At 47.0% G+C, this 16,304-nt stretch overlaps 1 protein-coding gene across 1 annotated transcript; it reads right to left on the reverse strand.

Moving 5' to 3' along the window:
• Positions 1-7,472: 7,472 nt before the first annotated feature.
• SEC11A (SEC11 homolog A, signal peptidase complex subunit) lies at positions 7,473-16,296 on the reverse strand. Its single transcript, XM_040569543.1, has 6 exons — positions 16,151-16,296; positions 15,949-16,058; positions 13,383-13,532; positions 9,568-9,687; positions 7,910-7,967; positions 7,473-7,759 (listed from the first exon to the last, which is right to left on the reverse strand). The coding sequence occupies exons 1-6, from the start codon at positions 16,199-16,201 to the stop codon at positions 7,709-7,711; spliced, it is 540 nt and encodes a 179-aa protein (XP_040425477.1). The 5' UTR covers positions 16,202-16,296; the 3' UTR covers positions 7,473-7,708.
• Between the last annotated feature and the right edge of the window lie 8 nt (positions 16,297-16,304).

The following is a 16,304-nucleotide window of genomic DNA, read 5'->3' on the forward strand; positions in this document are numbered from 1 at the left end:
CATGGCGACCCAAACTCCTGTCCCCAGCCACCAGCCTGGTGTGGTTTGTGATACATTTTCTGCCTCTGCCTTCCTTCAGCTTTGGCGTGTAGAGCTGGGCTCCCCAGGGGCTGCACACCCCTCTGCTGCGCAGCGGGGCAGCCAGTGCTTGGTGGCAGTGGAGGCTGGAGCCTGCTGATGGGACAGCCTTCGTCTGGGCCCCGCTGGGACCTCCAGCAGTTGGGACAGGAATTGTCACTCCAGTGCTCCTCCGTGGCTTGCTCTCTGCAACTCAGCAGTTCACTTTACCAACTGCTACCAGCCGCCAAAGAAATCTTCCCAGCTAATGTATTAAAAAAAGGCAGTACAAATTCTATTTTAGAAATTGATTTTGCCAGCAAAGGTCACCACACTGGCTTCCGCAGGTGGTTGCCTGTCAGCCACCAGCTTCCTGCAAGTGCCTTGCAGTGGAGCCGGGAAAGGACAGAGGTGACTCAGCATACACTGGTCTTCTGATAGATGGCTTTGTCCGTGAGGCAGCGTGTCTGCACAGAACTCACCATCCCCTTTCCCAGCAGGATTAACCCCCAGGGCTGGGCTAGAGCAGCCTGCAGGCACCTCTCTGCAGCCCTACATGGATCCACACCCTCCAGGAGCTGTTCCATCTCACCCAAAGTAGCCTAAAGTCTCTAAAGATCCTTCAGCTTGCACCGTTGGCTCCCCCTGATGCCTCCAGTTGGAGGAAACAGAGATGGTCTGTTTTGCTCTCTATTTTTCCCTAATGATTCTCACTTGTGATTTATTTTCTCGATGGCTACTGACCACTGAAATGACATTTTCATAGCACAGTCTGTTACAACCCCAGCGTTCCAGATGGTAACACTTAACTCAGAACCCGTTGTTTTATAAATAGAGTTAAAATTGTTTTTTCCCCATGTGCACCATTTTATATTTATGTACATTTGAATTTCATTTTTTTATTGCCCAGTCTCTTTGCACAGTTGGCCTTCATCCACACAACCCTGAAAAACTTTGTATCAGCACCAAACTTCAATATTTGCCTTCTTTTGCTGATCATTTTTGAATATGCTGAGCGCAGTCCCTGCACAGCTCCCTGGTGTTTTCTGCTACAGAAACAGATTGTTTCCTCCTACCTTTTGTTCCTTACCTTTTAGCAAAGGATTTCTCCCTCTAAAGACCTCCCCTCCTATTCCAGGTCTGCTTCCTTTCTTTAGGAGCCTTTGCTGATGAACCTTGCCAAACACCTTTGAGAAATGCAGGTGGATGGTCCCAGTGGGCTTACTTGCCCACACACCTCCTGAATCCTTCAATGAGCTCTAAGCTTTCTCTGACAAGAAGTCCTACTTCTTTCCAGCCCACAGATCTGGTTTATAGCCTGCAGATCCCCATGTCTCCAGCCCAGCCATCTCTCTGTCCCCTGGTGCCATGGTGGGTTTTACAGGACAGGTATTTGCCACCGCTAATAGCTTGACACTTTCAGGTTTGTGTCCCATCTGAGCCCACGAGCAGCTCCATCCAGGCCTGGGTCTTTGTTGTTATTCTCTCAATCACTGATTTCTTCTGCAGGTTCTTCTACTGCTGGTGTCCAGAAGCTGATGGCAGCACACTACACCTGGGGTGTCCCCTTCCTTATCAAAGAGCAATGTTTGTCTGTGTAGGGCTGATGTGAGTACTAACAGACCTGTGAAACAGGCACTAGTAAAAAATCCTCCAGATGCACCAAAGACAAAGCAAGTTTTCACCAGGGAAAGCATAACTACCTTCCCATAGCTATGCAAAACAAACGTATCAAAAAACTGCACAGCTAAGAAGGCCTTGCTAACACTGAGCTAAGAGCGGGCAAACTTAATAGACCAATCTGGAAATGCCATGGTTCATAGGGTTTAAAGCAAGGTCCATTTTGTGTCTTCGCTATTGAATTACACTTTGATACTTTGGCATTGACTAATGCATCTCCCAGTGAGGTGGCCAGTCTGGCCTGGGAGGGACTCTGAGCTGGAGAGCTCCAGAAACACAGTGCAGATGCTCCCAGGCCCTGCAAATATCTACTGGGCAGGCAAATGCATACTCAAAACCGATGGCTCTAATAAAAAACAAAGAGCAAAGGCCTCAAATCCCCCTATACCTCTCTCTCAGAGCTCCTGGTGCCAATAAAACTCTTAGCAGCAGCTACATTGTTTCGGCTTCCTCTTCACTGCTTCTCCAAAGCCAGGTCAAATTTAAAGTCCTGTCGTATGCCCGAGGGTCTGTTTTGATGCATTTGTCTCTTATTTACAAAAGATTAAATCCCTCTGTTACATTCATTCTTCCACAGGCAACAACTGTTGTTTATAAAAGATAAATCTTGAAATCTCGCACATCTTGTTTTCAACTCTTTTTCAATTTTCATTAAAGCAGTAAATGAGTTGTGGTTTTCCCTGAGGTTTCCCACTCACTCCACACCCACTGGACATGGTACAAATAATGGCTTTGCAAGAAGACTTAGAAGAAAATCTTGTTTTCTTGCAGGCAAATCCAGGCCTAGCTCAGAAGTGTCCGTCCCAACCAGAATTACGTGGCAGAAGTCTGACATCCCTGTTTGAGTGAAGTGAGGCTTAGAGAAATTAAATTGAAGTTCATTTTCTCTACATTATTTTTACTTTTGTCTCTCTGGAAACTAAAGCCCTGCAAGGCTGGTTTCTATAGGAGAATGAGAGATTGGAGAGGAAAAGCGATAGCAAGATACTCAGCAGAAAGTGCTCCAGGAAGTGCTTTTAAATTATTAAAAAGAATGAGCAGAAAAGTCAAGAGATGAGGAGCTCGGCAGAGAGAGCAAGAGCTAGCGAGTGTGTCTGCGCAGTCCTGGATCACAGGGGGTACATTTCTAATCTGTCCCTAATTAGGCAGCTCTCTGTGCAGAGATTTGATTTCCCCCAAGGTTTAGGGAGCTCTGCTAGATCAAGCATTCAGAAGACCTGCTGGAACTGAACATGTGCATGAACTGCCCTGTGAGCAGGACAGCTTCCACTCCTAACACACGATGTGCTCAGCCAGCAGGACCCACAGGCAGGCTGTGCACCGCGGTGAGGTGGGACTGTGCACAAAGGAGCATTTGTTGCAGGACCTAAGAGGCAAGTGGGGCCAAGGACACAGCACCAGCAAAGCCACACGAGGGGCTTCTCATGGCTGGGCAGGATACCAACAGCGGTGGAGCCACCTGGCTATGGCTAAGAAGATCCAACAAGATCCACCTTGCTCCTTCCCACACGCTGACTCCAGATCTGCTGTTTTCTGGTGGGTGAGTAAGTGGAGTGGCTGCGTGCCTAGGGCAGAAAGGGATGGAAGTATTGCAAGGGAGGGCAGAAGGTAAAGGAGACAGGAAGCTATTAAATTGGCCCAAGACGCAATGTAGGTGCTGTTTCTCTTTTCCCAGCAGCCAGAGCTGAGACATGCGGACCAGTCATCTACTACACATCAGCCAGCATCAGGATCTGCTGACATGGATGGGAACTGAAGGCTGTGCCTGTCTGGCATCACCCAGGTGCACCTGGCAGTCGGAGGACTGGAACCAGGACATTCCTCATCTGATTCAGCCACTGAGTCACCCGCACCGTGTGGGTCCTCAGCTGGGGAGATGGACGCATCTGCTCTGCGTTGGCACAGGAGCTACCTCTGAGTGACGAGCTCTGCCTAAGCCACCTCTCCTTACTTGGTACCTCTGCTTAGCTTGTCCCAGGAGCTGCATGGTGGGTTTGCGGTCACACATTTCTCTAGCAGGAAGCTGTCTTCTAACCATGCACAAACAAGGCTTTGCCTTGCAGAGTCTTCTCTGAAGAACTAAGGTTGACCTCTTCTGGTTATAAAGGCAGTAAAGCCACTATGAGATCACCAGGTCTTTTTAAAGAAAGCACGCAACCAATCACCTTACAAATCCAACCTCTAGAACCACTCTGCTAAGCAATACGCCGTGGTAGATCTAGATGAAAACAGGGTAAAGCTGATCACTGCTTAACCAACAACCATGCATTCAAGCATCATAAACCTACAAAGACAGCCTTTGTCTCGAAGAGCTTCAATTTTCAGCATGTTACTCCTTACAGCTCACTTCCCATCCGTCGTGCTTTCGCTTAAGCATTCAGTTTTCATTTGAAAAAAGAGTTCACCAACAGAATTCTAGCAGTGATCAGAAACACTCCAGCACTGCTTTGCTCTGATGAGACAGCTCCTGCCCATGAAGGAATCTGTACATTGCAGAACTGTGCCCTGAACTGCGGATGTGAAGGAGCAGTAATTAGGCAATGACATTGTCTACCAGAAAACCTGCTCTGTTTGGCTGTAACCACAACAGAGCCTGTGGCAGTCTTAGACCTGGTGGATTTTTTTTCCTTTTATTTATTTATTTATTTATTTATGGTCTTTATAAACCAGACCTTTCAACACCCACATACTTTACAAACAAATCCCATTCCTGCTGTGACACAAAGGTCTCCACGTTTCCTAAGCCGCCCTGAGATCCGTAAGTCTCAAAGGTTTTGCTGCAACCGGCCAGGCAGCTTCACCTTTAAAAGAAGAATAAAACTGAAATAAGACACAAAGACACAGCATGTTCTAGCAGCAAAACCCCTGGCTCTGCGGGAGCACAACAGCACTCACCAGACATTTCAGCATTAGCACCCAGCTGAACCAGAGATCCTGCATGCTCCGTAGCTTTTCTGCTCAGCAAAGCAGAATAAGAGACGGGGACAGAGCCAGCAGCAACTCTTTGTCATCCTGCCCCCACGTTCCCAGTTTCTAGCCTGTGCAGGCTCGTCCCCGGCAGCTTCCCTTCTCACAGCGGCAGGAGAGGCATTACACGGATGCGGGATGTGATGTGGGAGGCAGTGCGGGAGCTGGTGGGTGTTCGAGCTGTGAGTGGATTAACTGCTTATTTATCCTCGCTCATTAGAGTCAACACTTCATTTCATGACTGCAGATAACACAGAACCACGTTGTCAGCTACACTGAGCTGAAAATAGGCAGAACATGGGCCATAGAAGTAATTTCCCAAATGGCCCTGACAAACACTGAAGCTGGGGGCTGCAGTGGGAAATACTCCACCCTTTACCCCAGCCACCCTGCGTGTTTGAAACTCTTCCTGCTCAATTACACCGTGTGGCACCATGCAAGAGCAAGGCTGGGAAAGGCACACCTTCCTGCGAGAGCCCAAGCGTGGCCTTGCACCCACGTTTGCAAGGAGCATGTCCTCAACCGCACTGACTGCTGACACCTGCTGCCAGCAGCCCGCAACGCCAGCGGGGTGACCACGCCACAAGCAGGACAGGTGCGTTGTCATTTCCAAACAACTAAAATGACCACTTCTCATCTCTCGGAGCTGGGATTCTGCAGATGCTCTTTCAGAGCAAATCCTTACTTCCCCTACAATCAGAATTCCTTTGCATTTTAGCTTTTTTTTTTTTTTTGTTAAATTCTCAGTGACAGTAATACAACTGCTTCTGTGTGCTCAGGTTTTTGCAAAAGGTGTGAAAGCGAGAGGACTCAGAGAACAGCACCTGCAGCACTTTCAGCAGGCTTTCACTGAGAGGTGTTGATTAGCAGACTTCAGAAAAGCTTGACTCCGTCCTTTATATGATACCAAGTTAAAACAATCTTTGCACAAAGCAATTCAAGCCAAAGGCAAAGTGGGGAACAGAGCCTCAGCTTCAACGCTACCTGCAGATGCAGAAACGTTGCTCCAAGTCCTCAGGAAGGTGCTCAGCAGCCCTCAAAGAGAGATTTTATGTTCCCTCACTGCTGCCTGGGTTTGTCTTTGACAAAACATCCCCTCCCTCACTCCAGCATCTTGTACAAACTGCGTCCAAATTGTCTTCTCAAGGACTTCAACACTGGAGTGGCAGATACGGATTTTTATTACTGAGTAACATAAGTTAGAAAACACAAAGAGCCACAAGGCCCAAGGCTCAGTGCTAGTGGCTGGACCTTTTTGTAGACTCTTAGCACTGTCCTAAATATAAGATACTTCCTTGCTGCAGCCTACCCAGGGAACAAACCACGTGGTTAAACCAACTGTCTCTACTCATTTTGGGATACCACAGGTCAGCACAGCTACCGAGTGTTAAACAAATGGCCCCATGGTCATGGCTAACAGCACAATCCACCTCTATAGGTGGCACAAGCCTAGCAAGGTACATATGCAAGAATCTGAAAACAGACCATAAATGCCCTGTTGGGTTTTGTCCTTACCCTTCCTGACTGCTTTTACCCTACACAAGCTGCGTGTGTGACAGCAGTAATCATCTTCAGTGATCCCTGTTGCTGTGCAGTCCTAGAGCAGTCATGAAGAAGAGGAAATAGAAGATGCAGTAAAACCTGAAGTAAAACCTGCTTTGAACTCTCAGCAGGTTTTGTAAGATCGAGAAGAGAGCTGTTGATCCAGGGAGAGCACAAGGGGGGAAGAGACAGGCTCCTGCTGCCAGGGGAAGCTGTCTAGTGAGGCAACCAGTAAGTAAACTGCACAAGGGGTCAGACAGCCTGAGCTGGAGGCAGCAATTGCAGCATGATCCCAGTGGCTGTTCTCATGAAGATCTGCCCTAACAAAGCGAAAGTAAAGTCTTTCCATAAGTCAGTATAGATAGCACAGAGGTAAGTTATAATGGTCACACACTCCGTGCAAGTAGCACAAATTTGCTTAGAAGCAGATAACTACTGAGCCTCTGCTTTATACCTCCTCCTCAGACTCTCCTGTGACACCACATCTACACAAACACGATCACTAACCAGACTGGGAAGCTCAGAAAACAAGCAATTGCACGTGGCAATGAGTGTTTTCTTCTTTAAAACCTCTGTGCAGTTGGGGTTCAGCCAGAAAGTAGCTTCCAGATGAGCTGTAAGACATGGCCAGCTGTGGAGACCCAAATCCCATTTCCAAAGTGTAAAAAAAAATGCCTATTCCATCCTACTAAATCATCCCTGCTAAACAGCTGTGGATATTTCCCATCACAATTCTTCTGTTACTTAGTGCCACTCTGGAAGCTTGTGCACAAAGTAATCCTTTGTCATCTTCTGACCAAAAGACACTGCAGTCCTTAAGCAGATTATTTCGGTGTGATTTACAGGAACACAGAAAAGTTGAACGGATCTACAGCTCAGGACTGCTTATTCTCCAAAAACAAATGAGAGGAGCAGCTACCCATCTATAAAGAGAGGACAAGTCAATTCACTGGGCTCTAGGAGTCAGTCTGCGATGGCAAAGCCCACCCCCCTCACAGGGAAGCTGGGCAATAACGAAGAACATGGCGGGCTTATACTGGGCAAGATGCAAAATCTTTATTCCAGTTCTGAATTGGAAAAAAAAAAAAATCACCTCCACATGTCACTATTTGACAGTTCAGTCAGCATGGGGAGAGGTCTTGCCCAGTGGAGGCACAGACTTAGAGGACACAGTCCTGTAGGCACTTGGAGAGGAAGCTCAGCTTCAAAGTACAAACACTGAACAGTTTGGCTTAAACTTTTAATATAAAAACTCACTAAAAATGCTAAAATGTGACAAACGATTGGAAATACTGTGACAAACATTTGCCCTTACGCAGTATAAAACAAAACAAACCCAAACTTGCAAGAAGCTTTGAAATGTATGTTTTCTTCTTCCTCTCAGCACACTGGACCATCGCCTACTTAAAATGTTCCTCTACAAAATCCATGGCATCTTCGCTGCGTACTTCACTGCAACAGGCTACTCTCGATGGACCAGCACAAATAAACCCAGTAGAAAGAGGACTGCATACTGCAAGAGAAAGCAGAAGAGACAAGAGTGTGCACTCACATCTAAAGATGCAGAAACAGCAGCAAACATACAGGGCAAACAGCACTCTGCATACCAAGTTCTCATGAGGTAATTTTAGCTGGGGTGGGGAAAAGATGAAAGAACTCTTACCTTAAATTTTGGATAATCATTCATTAAGATGGTCACTATTCCAATATAGGGCACAAATCTACAAAGATAGAAATAAAAATAAAAAAGAGAGTATTCAAGGTTGCATACGGAATAGGCATTGCCCCGTAAAAAGGAAGTGTTTGCTGTACAAGCATGCTTTGTATAGCTGGCTGCTATGGTTAAACATCTTGGGATTCTTCCTGACAAGCAGGGAAGCCACAGCAGCAGGCACTGAGTGGATATGCAACCCCAGTGTGTGTTTTAGCCTCTGCCTTCTTCGGCAGAGGTGCAGAAGCAGGCTGCCTTTGTTCCTGTCTGATGGGGTTCTTTACCTCTACTAACATAACTGGTGATTTTCTCCTATCAACCCTTTAGGTTCTTGGCCCTCAAGAGCTCAATGGCACCTTGGAGCAATCAGACCTATTGAGGTACTGCTGGGAAAAAGGTTACCCATTTCACCAGTGCTCCCTTGCTTGCATCTTCGAACAGGCTAGCTTTCCTGAGGGCCACTGTAAAAGGAGCAGAGGCCTGGCCAAAAGGCAGGTTCCCTTGGATCAAACAAGGCAGAGTCAATCAAATTGCTCATTATGCGTGGTGTGCTGCAAGGCAATTCAACCAAGTTCAGCAGTCACCACCTGCAGCTTGTCACTGGTCCTGTTTCTCCAGCTCCTTTCAGCACAGCAAATCCACATCCAGGTGCCAGCAGGCTCCTAACATCAACCACTGGAAATAAAACATGGGTGTAATACCGGCTTGTTTTCTGAAGAGGGAGGGAGGGGTAATCAGTATCAGGTTTGCAAAGAATCGATTTAAAATAAATGAACAACAGTGGACCTGCCTTGGGATAGATGGATTTGGCACAAAAACAGTTTAGCTTGTAGAAACCTTAGTGACTGCTATAGCGAAGAGCAAAATCTAAACAGCCCTGAGTCAGCTATCTAATCCCAATTATTCTAATACTCTTGATGGCTAACTAAAGTGACATGCTTATGCATGATCTCGAATGTGAAAAAAAGCTTAATGGTGAGGGGAGGGGTTTTGTTTTGGTTTTTGTTTGTTTTTGTTTTAATTTTAGTGCAATTATCAGGAAGACCAAGTTCTGTCAATATTGTGAGTACTGGAGCTCTTTTGTCTAACTGAAGGAAGGTCCTCAGGAAAAAGGACAACTCTTAGAAGAAAAGGTCAAGCAAGCCATGGAGATTAGAAACAGGTGGTTGTTTCCTCCTACAAGAAGGAGGAAAGAAATACTGAGCAAGCAGGCTCTCGGGCCTCCATCAACTGATGATAACCTGTACCACTTGAGAACCTTATCTTGCACACAGGGGATTCCGCATTAGAAATTTGGATTTCGCTTCCCTGGAAAGACTCTGACTTGCAAAATAATTTTGATAAAATTCTCATCGTGCCTTAATGCCTGAGCATGCACTGCCTTTGCATTGGTGTCCACTCAATGTCAAAATCTCAGGATGCAGCTCACAGCTTGATGCCTTCACTTAAACAAGCTCAGAACTGAATTACCTTCGTCTTTTAACTCTCACTGGTACCTTTTGAAATGGTCACAAAAACCCAGCAGGGTGAGTTCAACGAGAGAGGGAGATTAACAGCCGGCTTTGGGGAAGAGCAATGCAAAAAGCTGCAACTTCCTCAATTTCACTTACCCTCTTGCTCTTCCTACTACGTCCTTTTTCTCCAGCCAATGTTGCCCTCGTTTGTACAGCCCTCTGTCATCAACAGCATTATTGTCTCCCTTTGTCAAAAATTTGATGTCACCGTTTTGCCTAGCAAAGATAAGATGGACAGATAAGTCAGAGAAAAAGAACTTTTCAAGAGCTGTTTTAGAGCAAGCATGTTGAGACTAACACAAAGATATTAAAGCAATTGTGTTCTCGATGTTTGAGTAGGATGAAAGAGGGAAACTCTTGAGTGCAGAGGAAAGAAGATTGTTTGAGGGAAAAAAATGCAAATGGAAGAATGAATTCTGGCCCTAGCCAAGCTTTTCTGCAGAGTTTAAGAACAGAACCAGCAGGATGAGCCATTTCTAGTGAAGGTGTAGCTATTGTCTCTTTGCTTTTGACCTCTCTCATGTTGATCCTTCTCGTGCTTTATATACATATGTTGGACTCTGGGCTCTGCACTACCATCCAAAATGTGATTCTGGGGTTCAAGGATATAGCTCTACTCAGCAGCAGTCAGAAGCAAGCTGAAGCTTAGAAATTATTAAGAAAGGGGGACAGAACAAAACAAACAATACCATTATGATACTGTATGAACTCACGATGTGCCTGCATCTTGAATGCTCTGTGTAGTTCTGAACCCCCTACATCCTTTTCTGAAATGGAGAGGAAAACTGGCAAAGGTTCAGAAATAGTTAACGAGGTCTGGAACCATTTCCATACAAGAAGCAACAGACCAGGACTCTTCAGCCTGGAACAGACAGGACTGATGAGAGATATGATGGTAGTCCAATTTAAATGAGCAACTATCAAGCAGCTTTTCACTGCCTCTTCTGATACAACACCTAGAGGACATCAAACAAAACTCAGAGGTAACAAGTTAAAACAAGTGAGAGAAAGTGCAATGCATAACTAACACAGTGCAAACTAAACCACGTCTCTCTGTGGTGGGATAGTTTGGATGGCAAAAAATTACATCAGTTCAAAAAGTGACTAGATATCCCACATAAAGGAGTAAGTGGGGCCATTAATACAGATCTATCACTTCTTGCTTGAAACTGTAATTTGCAGAAAGCAGGGAAATTGTCACTGCACACTCTCCAGTTTTTAGTTCGTCCTTAGGTGAATTAGTTAGCTTGTCAGAAACAGGATCCAGTGGTAGACAAACCTTTGCTCTCAACCGGAAACAGCTGCTGTTACGCTCTAGCCTTACACACCATGCTTTGCACACTTCCCCAGGCATTTCCATCCTGTTTGCTGGACACCTGACAATGCTTGTTTTGAAGCAGCAGCTTGTGCCACCGCTCAGGGTCAGCTGGCCCGTCATCTCCCTGTGTCACCCGAAGGCAGATGCTGAGCGGCAGCGTTCCTGTTGCTCGATTCTGTCGGCTTCCTCACAGAAACAACAGACCAAATACAGCACGGGAAAGCAGGCAGACCTTCAGAGCTCCTACCGTTTTCATCACGTCCGAACACCAATCTGTGTTACTTGACATGAGAAGCTTGGAAGGGAAAAAGAGGAGGAAAAAAAAAGGACAGATCTCTCTTCAAAGCACATCTGGCTCACAGTGTGGGAACAGCAAAAACCCTAGGAGCTTACAGATAAGGTCTGGAAAAAGATGAAGATACCCAAAGGTGCAGATAATGTAGTTTCAATTCTGAAGACTAATGGTGAAGGAACACAACATCTTACTGAAAAGGTTCAATGCTGTATCACGAACCAGTGTGAGAATCTCTCAGTAGAGTTGCTCTGCTGTCCAAAAGGTGAAGTGAAAGCTGGTCTGGCTTTCCTGCACCAAAACCACTAAGTACATAACTTCGCAGACTCTGTGCTTAGTGATAAAGAATGAACCCCATTTCACTCTGAACATGAAGAAAAGGCTAGCAAGTAAAAAACATTTTTGCACTGAAACAATACTGATGGGAACTGGAACCCAAGTTGCCGCAAAATCACAGGCAACAGGGTTGTCCTGTTTTCCTTCATTTTGACACTCCTGTTAGGTTTCACATAGACTTTTCACAGTTTTCATACTGTCCACGACTACAGAAAGAAACTGGACTCTGCCTACTCTGAGGACACTCTTGAATTCCAAATTCTCACCAGAAAAATATTCTTCGATTAGTGAGAGAAGCAACTGATACCTCAAGAGTATGAGCTGCGTTCGATGCCCAGCTTCAGGTCACAGTACTCATTTTTCAGTTTTATCTTTACTAACCCAAGGATTAGTTTTGGGTTTGTCTTATTTTAAAATGAAAGGAAAAATACAGGAGAATGGCTTGACTTCACAAAATCTAGGACTGGTACTATGGTCCTGTTACATTTTAATAAAAAAAAAAAAAAAAAAGAGACGCTGGATACCTTAAGACCTAGTGCTGAGATAAAGCCAGGCAAAAAAGAAAGGTGGTGATTATCTGGAGACAAACTGTCACACCACGTGTAGATTTCTGCTCCTCCTTCCCATACACTGAGAGCAGAGAGAGGACCCTGACTTTTCTCGCCTCTTCAATCATCAGTCCAAGCAGCAGCACTGGAGCCCAGATGAGGCTTTTGTATGTAACAGGGGAGAAGGAAAGTAGTGTTTCACTTAAAAGCGTTCCCAAGACATCTCAAAAAGTGCATGTGCAGCGTTAGATACCAGATTTACCACATATAATGAGCTTATTTTGATTTTTAAATTAATGGTATTAAAACCAGTACTTTGAAAACTGACTAAACCATCATTGCAAATTTTGGGTGCAGAACAACTCGGTACAGCAATCTGTTCTGTCAACTGGGGGAGTTGTCACTCTCTCTTAGCCAAGATTTAAGCTGAACTATTTACACGCATGAAGCTGTTTGAGCTTGAAATTGGGTCAGACAAGTGGTCTGCACGTCCCAGTAGCTGTGGCTGCTACAAATGCTTGGGGGAAGGGAACCTCCCCATCCCATCAACCTCATTTGTCTACAGCAACCCTCAAATGCCACCTTTACACATGATTCAGGTGATTCACTAAATCTATGAACAGATCTCTGAGCCCTGGTACTGCTCCAGTCCATTCATAATGCAGCAGGCATTTACTTAGCAGAAGCAGGTGCTGGGACGCCATCCAGTTGTTGCCCTCTTCTCAGAGCTTGCTTGAAGAAAGAGGGATTTGGTTCAAGGTTTAGTTTTCACCCGAATCCCTCATGGGGCTGGCTCATATCCCCCTGGACTGCCCTTGAAGGCCCACAACTGCAGAGAAAGCCTTGCTTGGAAAACCAAACCGGAATGACATTGTTTCAGTCCTTCAGACACGCACCCTGCTAAACATTTTGAGAATGAAGAGTACACAGACAGTGCAGTGCATCTAGAGGCCCTAAGCATAGCAATGCAAAAATTCCTACAGAAACACTCTGCCCCTGTATGAGAGCAGGAACCTGGACCAAAAAAACAAGCTTTGAAATAGTAGTATATGCTACACACAAAATGCCCTTCTTCCATAAAGTTCTACCTCTACAAACAAGAGTCACTTCACACACACAAACCCAGCCACACCTAGAGGAGACAACACAGCAATTTGGGGTGGAAACCATGGCACAGGAGACATTAAGTGACACAGGGAGCTCGGGATACTAGTACAGACTCCCCAGCTTGTGAATTTTGCCTGCTGACCTTCATAAGGAAACCAAAGAGGCTAGATTTGGTCTGCCTGAAACTTCGACGTTACTTCCGACAGCAGGATATCTGTTACTGAACTTTCACAGTTCGTTTAGCCAGGGAGATGAGGAAAAATACAATTAATTAGATAACTGCAATAAAAGCCAGCAAATTTTGACATACTTCTCATGAATTTTCAGGACACGATGGACTATAGGAATTTCCCTTCCTTCTATCCTAAAGACCACGATTTCTCCCACTCTGATTGGATCTTCAATTCGGTTTGTTAGAAATAGGAGATCTCCTCTGTGAAACGCAGGCTCCATGCTTCCACTGCAAAAGAGAAGAGGAGCAATTGAGCAATATTTAAACACTCAGAATCAGGCTTTGGAGTTTATAGTCTTTTAAGAAAGATCTTGCAATGTCCTTAACTTGGACTTGTTAGGAAAAGAGCACTGCCAGAAGTCAGTGTTAAGAACATACCAAACAGGAAAAGCCTTCTGCTCTCTTCGTAATAGCTGGGCTGACGACAAGCGGCAGCAACTCTGCTTCTGAACTCTCAGCTCGTAGTGCTACACTGGCACTACTACAGTGGTGGGTAGCATTTTAAATTTTATTTTTTTTACAGGTAGATACACGGTCTTTGTGAGCAAAGCACTGAAAACATACAGGCATTTATATTCCCATCTGGAACAAACAGGCGTGCTAAAAATTTGTTATTGTGATTCATCACTTTGCTTAACTGTCTCATCCCAGGCACTGCTATTCAAGTTATTTTTCTCCTGTCTTGTAAATGGCAATTGTTACAAAATACTTAACCTTCTTAATTCCAAATAAATAATGCAGCACAAAAGGAAATGATGAACTTTAAGTACCGCGTGTATTTCTGTTTTATCACAAGACAGTGCAGAAGCTGCTCTTCAGAAGATAAGATCGCATCGCCAAAGAAGGGATGTGACCTAATGGCCCCCGTCTTACTCACTGGGAGGTGCAGGGTGGAACGTCTCCCCTGAACTTCACAGATCCATCAGGAGTGCCGCTTCCTTTAATTTGTATGAGTCTTGCTAAATGGCACGCTGCAATTAATGCTGATGTAGAAACGCACCGAAAGGCCAAGGCAGCTACAGAACATGACCTGTGCAATATGCATGCAGCGCCTGATAGTGCCAGCACCCAACGGCTGCCTGAGAACTCCAGCAACGGGAATTTGTCCCAGTAAGCAGGAGGACACGAATAACAGTGGTAGTACCCACGGCATCATGCTTTTGTGAGGCAATGTGCAACATCTGAAACACATCCACTGACGGTGATATCCCTTATTTTCAGCCACACGTATATGAGGGCATGGCTACAGCTCCCCTTTTCCTGGCACTGCTACAGCTCACGAGAAGGCCAGGGAAAAAAATGAGCAGCCGTGAAAGGACAGTTAGTGGATACTTGTGAGGATGCAACGTAACACTAATAACGCTCACTGGGTATTTTAGCAGCAAGCCAGTTCCCATTCAAAGATAAACTCCTCCTCACTGTAAGAGTTTGTTTCCTGGCATCTCAAAGATTTCAACCTCTTTTTACATTAATCCAGACTCATCACATACTTCAACTATTCATGTAGCAGCAACAAGAGAGACAGGCAGGAGGTAACTGCACTGCGACGTCCTGCTGCTACAGCCTGTACCAGGGGGACTGTCAGCCATTAGCCTCGTTGAGAAGGCGAGCTCCACCACAAACTCCGCTTTCATACAGCGGTGATGCCCCAAGCAGCAGCTCTGTCACTGGTGCCAGGCCCCCTGCTCCAAGGCCTTCCTTCCCCACGTCTGCCTTCACCCACGCTGCCGAGTGTTTTTCCCCAAGATTCGGCAGAAGCGGCTGGGTGGAGCTCCTGACGTATTTCTTTGAAGTCCTCCAGTTTCTTCTGTGTCCCCTTCCTCAGGATTACCCCCGTAACACACGTTTACCAGCTGACAGAAGCAGAAAAGTTAAGATGTTATTCTTACATCAGGCAACACATTCTGCCTACCTACTCCACAGAACCACAGAATGGCTGAGGTTGGAAGGGACTTCTGGAGGCCATCTGGTCCAAACCCTGCTCAAGCAGGGACACCAAGAGCAGGTCGCCCAGGTCCATGTCCAGGTGGGTTTGAAGATCCAAGGAAAGAGACTCCACAGTCTCTCCGGGCAACTGTGCCAGTGCTCAGTCACTCACACAGCACAGGAGTGCTTCCTGATGTTGAGAGGTCCTGACACTGGGCACCACCAAGAAGATCCTGGCACCAACCTCTCTGCAGCTTCCCTTCGGGTATTACTTCTTCTTCCCTCTTAGAGAGGCTCTTGCGCAGCCAGGTCCCGGCAGCTGGGCTGCAGGCAGGGTCTGCTGCTGCCCTGTGTCTCTAGATAATGTCCTCCAGCGGGGCTGGAGAGCCTGGAGCACCACCACCACGACCATGACCACAACCACGACCACCCTGAGCAGGACCATGACTGTGCCCATGGCCATGGCCATGACCACCACCACGACCATGACCGTGACCGTGCCCATGACCACGACCATGAACGACCATGACTGTGACCACCGTCACGACCATGCCCGTGCCCACCGTCACGACTGTGCCCGTGACCACAACCACGAATGACCGTGACTATCTCCGTGGCCACCACCATCACCCCCACCATGACCATGACCGTGACCGTGACCGTGACCGTGACCACCACCACGCCGACCCCCCCGCCCGCAGCAGGCCCGCGGCTGTACCTGAGCACCACCACGATGGGGCTCTCGCTGCCCGTCACCACCATCAGCCCCTTCCAGATCATGAGCGCGGACGAGACGATCATGCCGAAGTTCAGCACCTGGTAGTAGAGCTGGGGGGGGGGGGGAGGCAACAAGGGGCGGCGCGGTCAGCCCGGGCCCTGCCGGCGCCCCCCGCCCGGCCCCGCCGCGCCGCGCCCCGCACCTGCCGCCGGTTCATGCGCCGCACATCGTCCAGAAAGTCCAGCGACAGCATCGCCGCACCACGCCGGGCCCCGCGCCTCTTCCGCTTCCCCCCGCTTCCCCCCGCCGCTTCCGATCCCGCCCCGCCGCGGGGAGGAGACAGGGGCGGCCCCGGG

Source organism: Cygnus olor, chromosome 11 (genome assembly GCF_009769625.2).
Source record: "Cygnus olor isolate bCygOlo1 chromosome 11, bCygOlo1.pri.v2, whole genome shotgun sequence".
Taxonomy (NCBI): Eukaryota; Metazoa; Chordata; class Aves; order Anseriformes; family Anatidae; genus Cygnus; species Cygnus olor.

What these genes read in the sequence shown, in the direction of transcription:
- SEC11A (XM_040569543.1), bottom strand. Translation starts at nt 16,201, where the DNA reads ATGCTGTCGCTGGACTTTCTGGACGATGTGCGGCGCATGAACCGGCGG. An exon ending in CCCATCGTGGTGGTGCTCAG is followed by an intron (nt 13,533 to 15,948) that starts GTACAGCCGCGG and finishes TCTCTTTTGCAG; the next exon opens with TGGAAGCATGGAGCCTGCGT. An exon ending in GTCCTGAAAATTCATGAGAA is followed by an intron (nt 9,688 to 13,382) that starts GTATGTCAAAAT and finishes TATCTTTGCTAG; the next exon opens with GCAAAACGGTGACATCAAAT.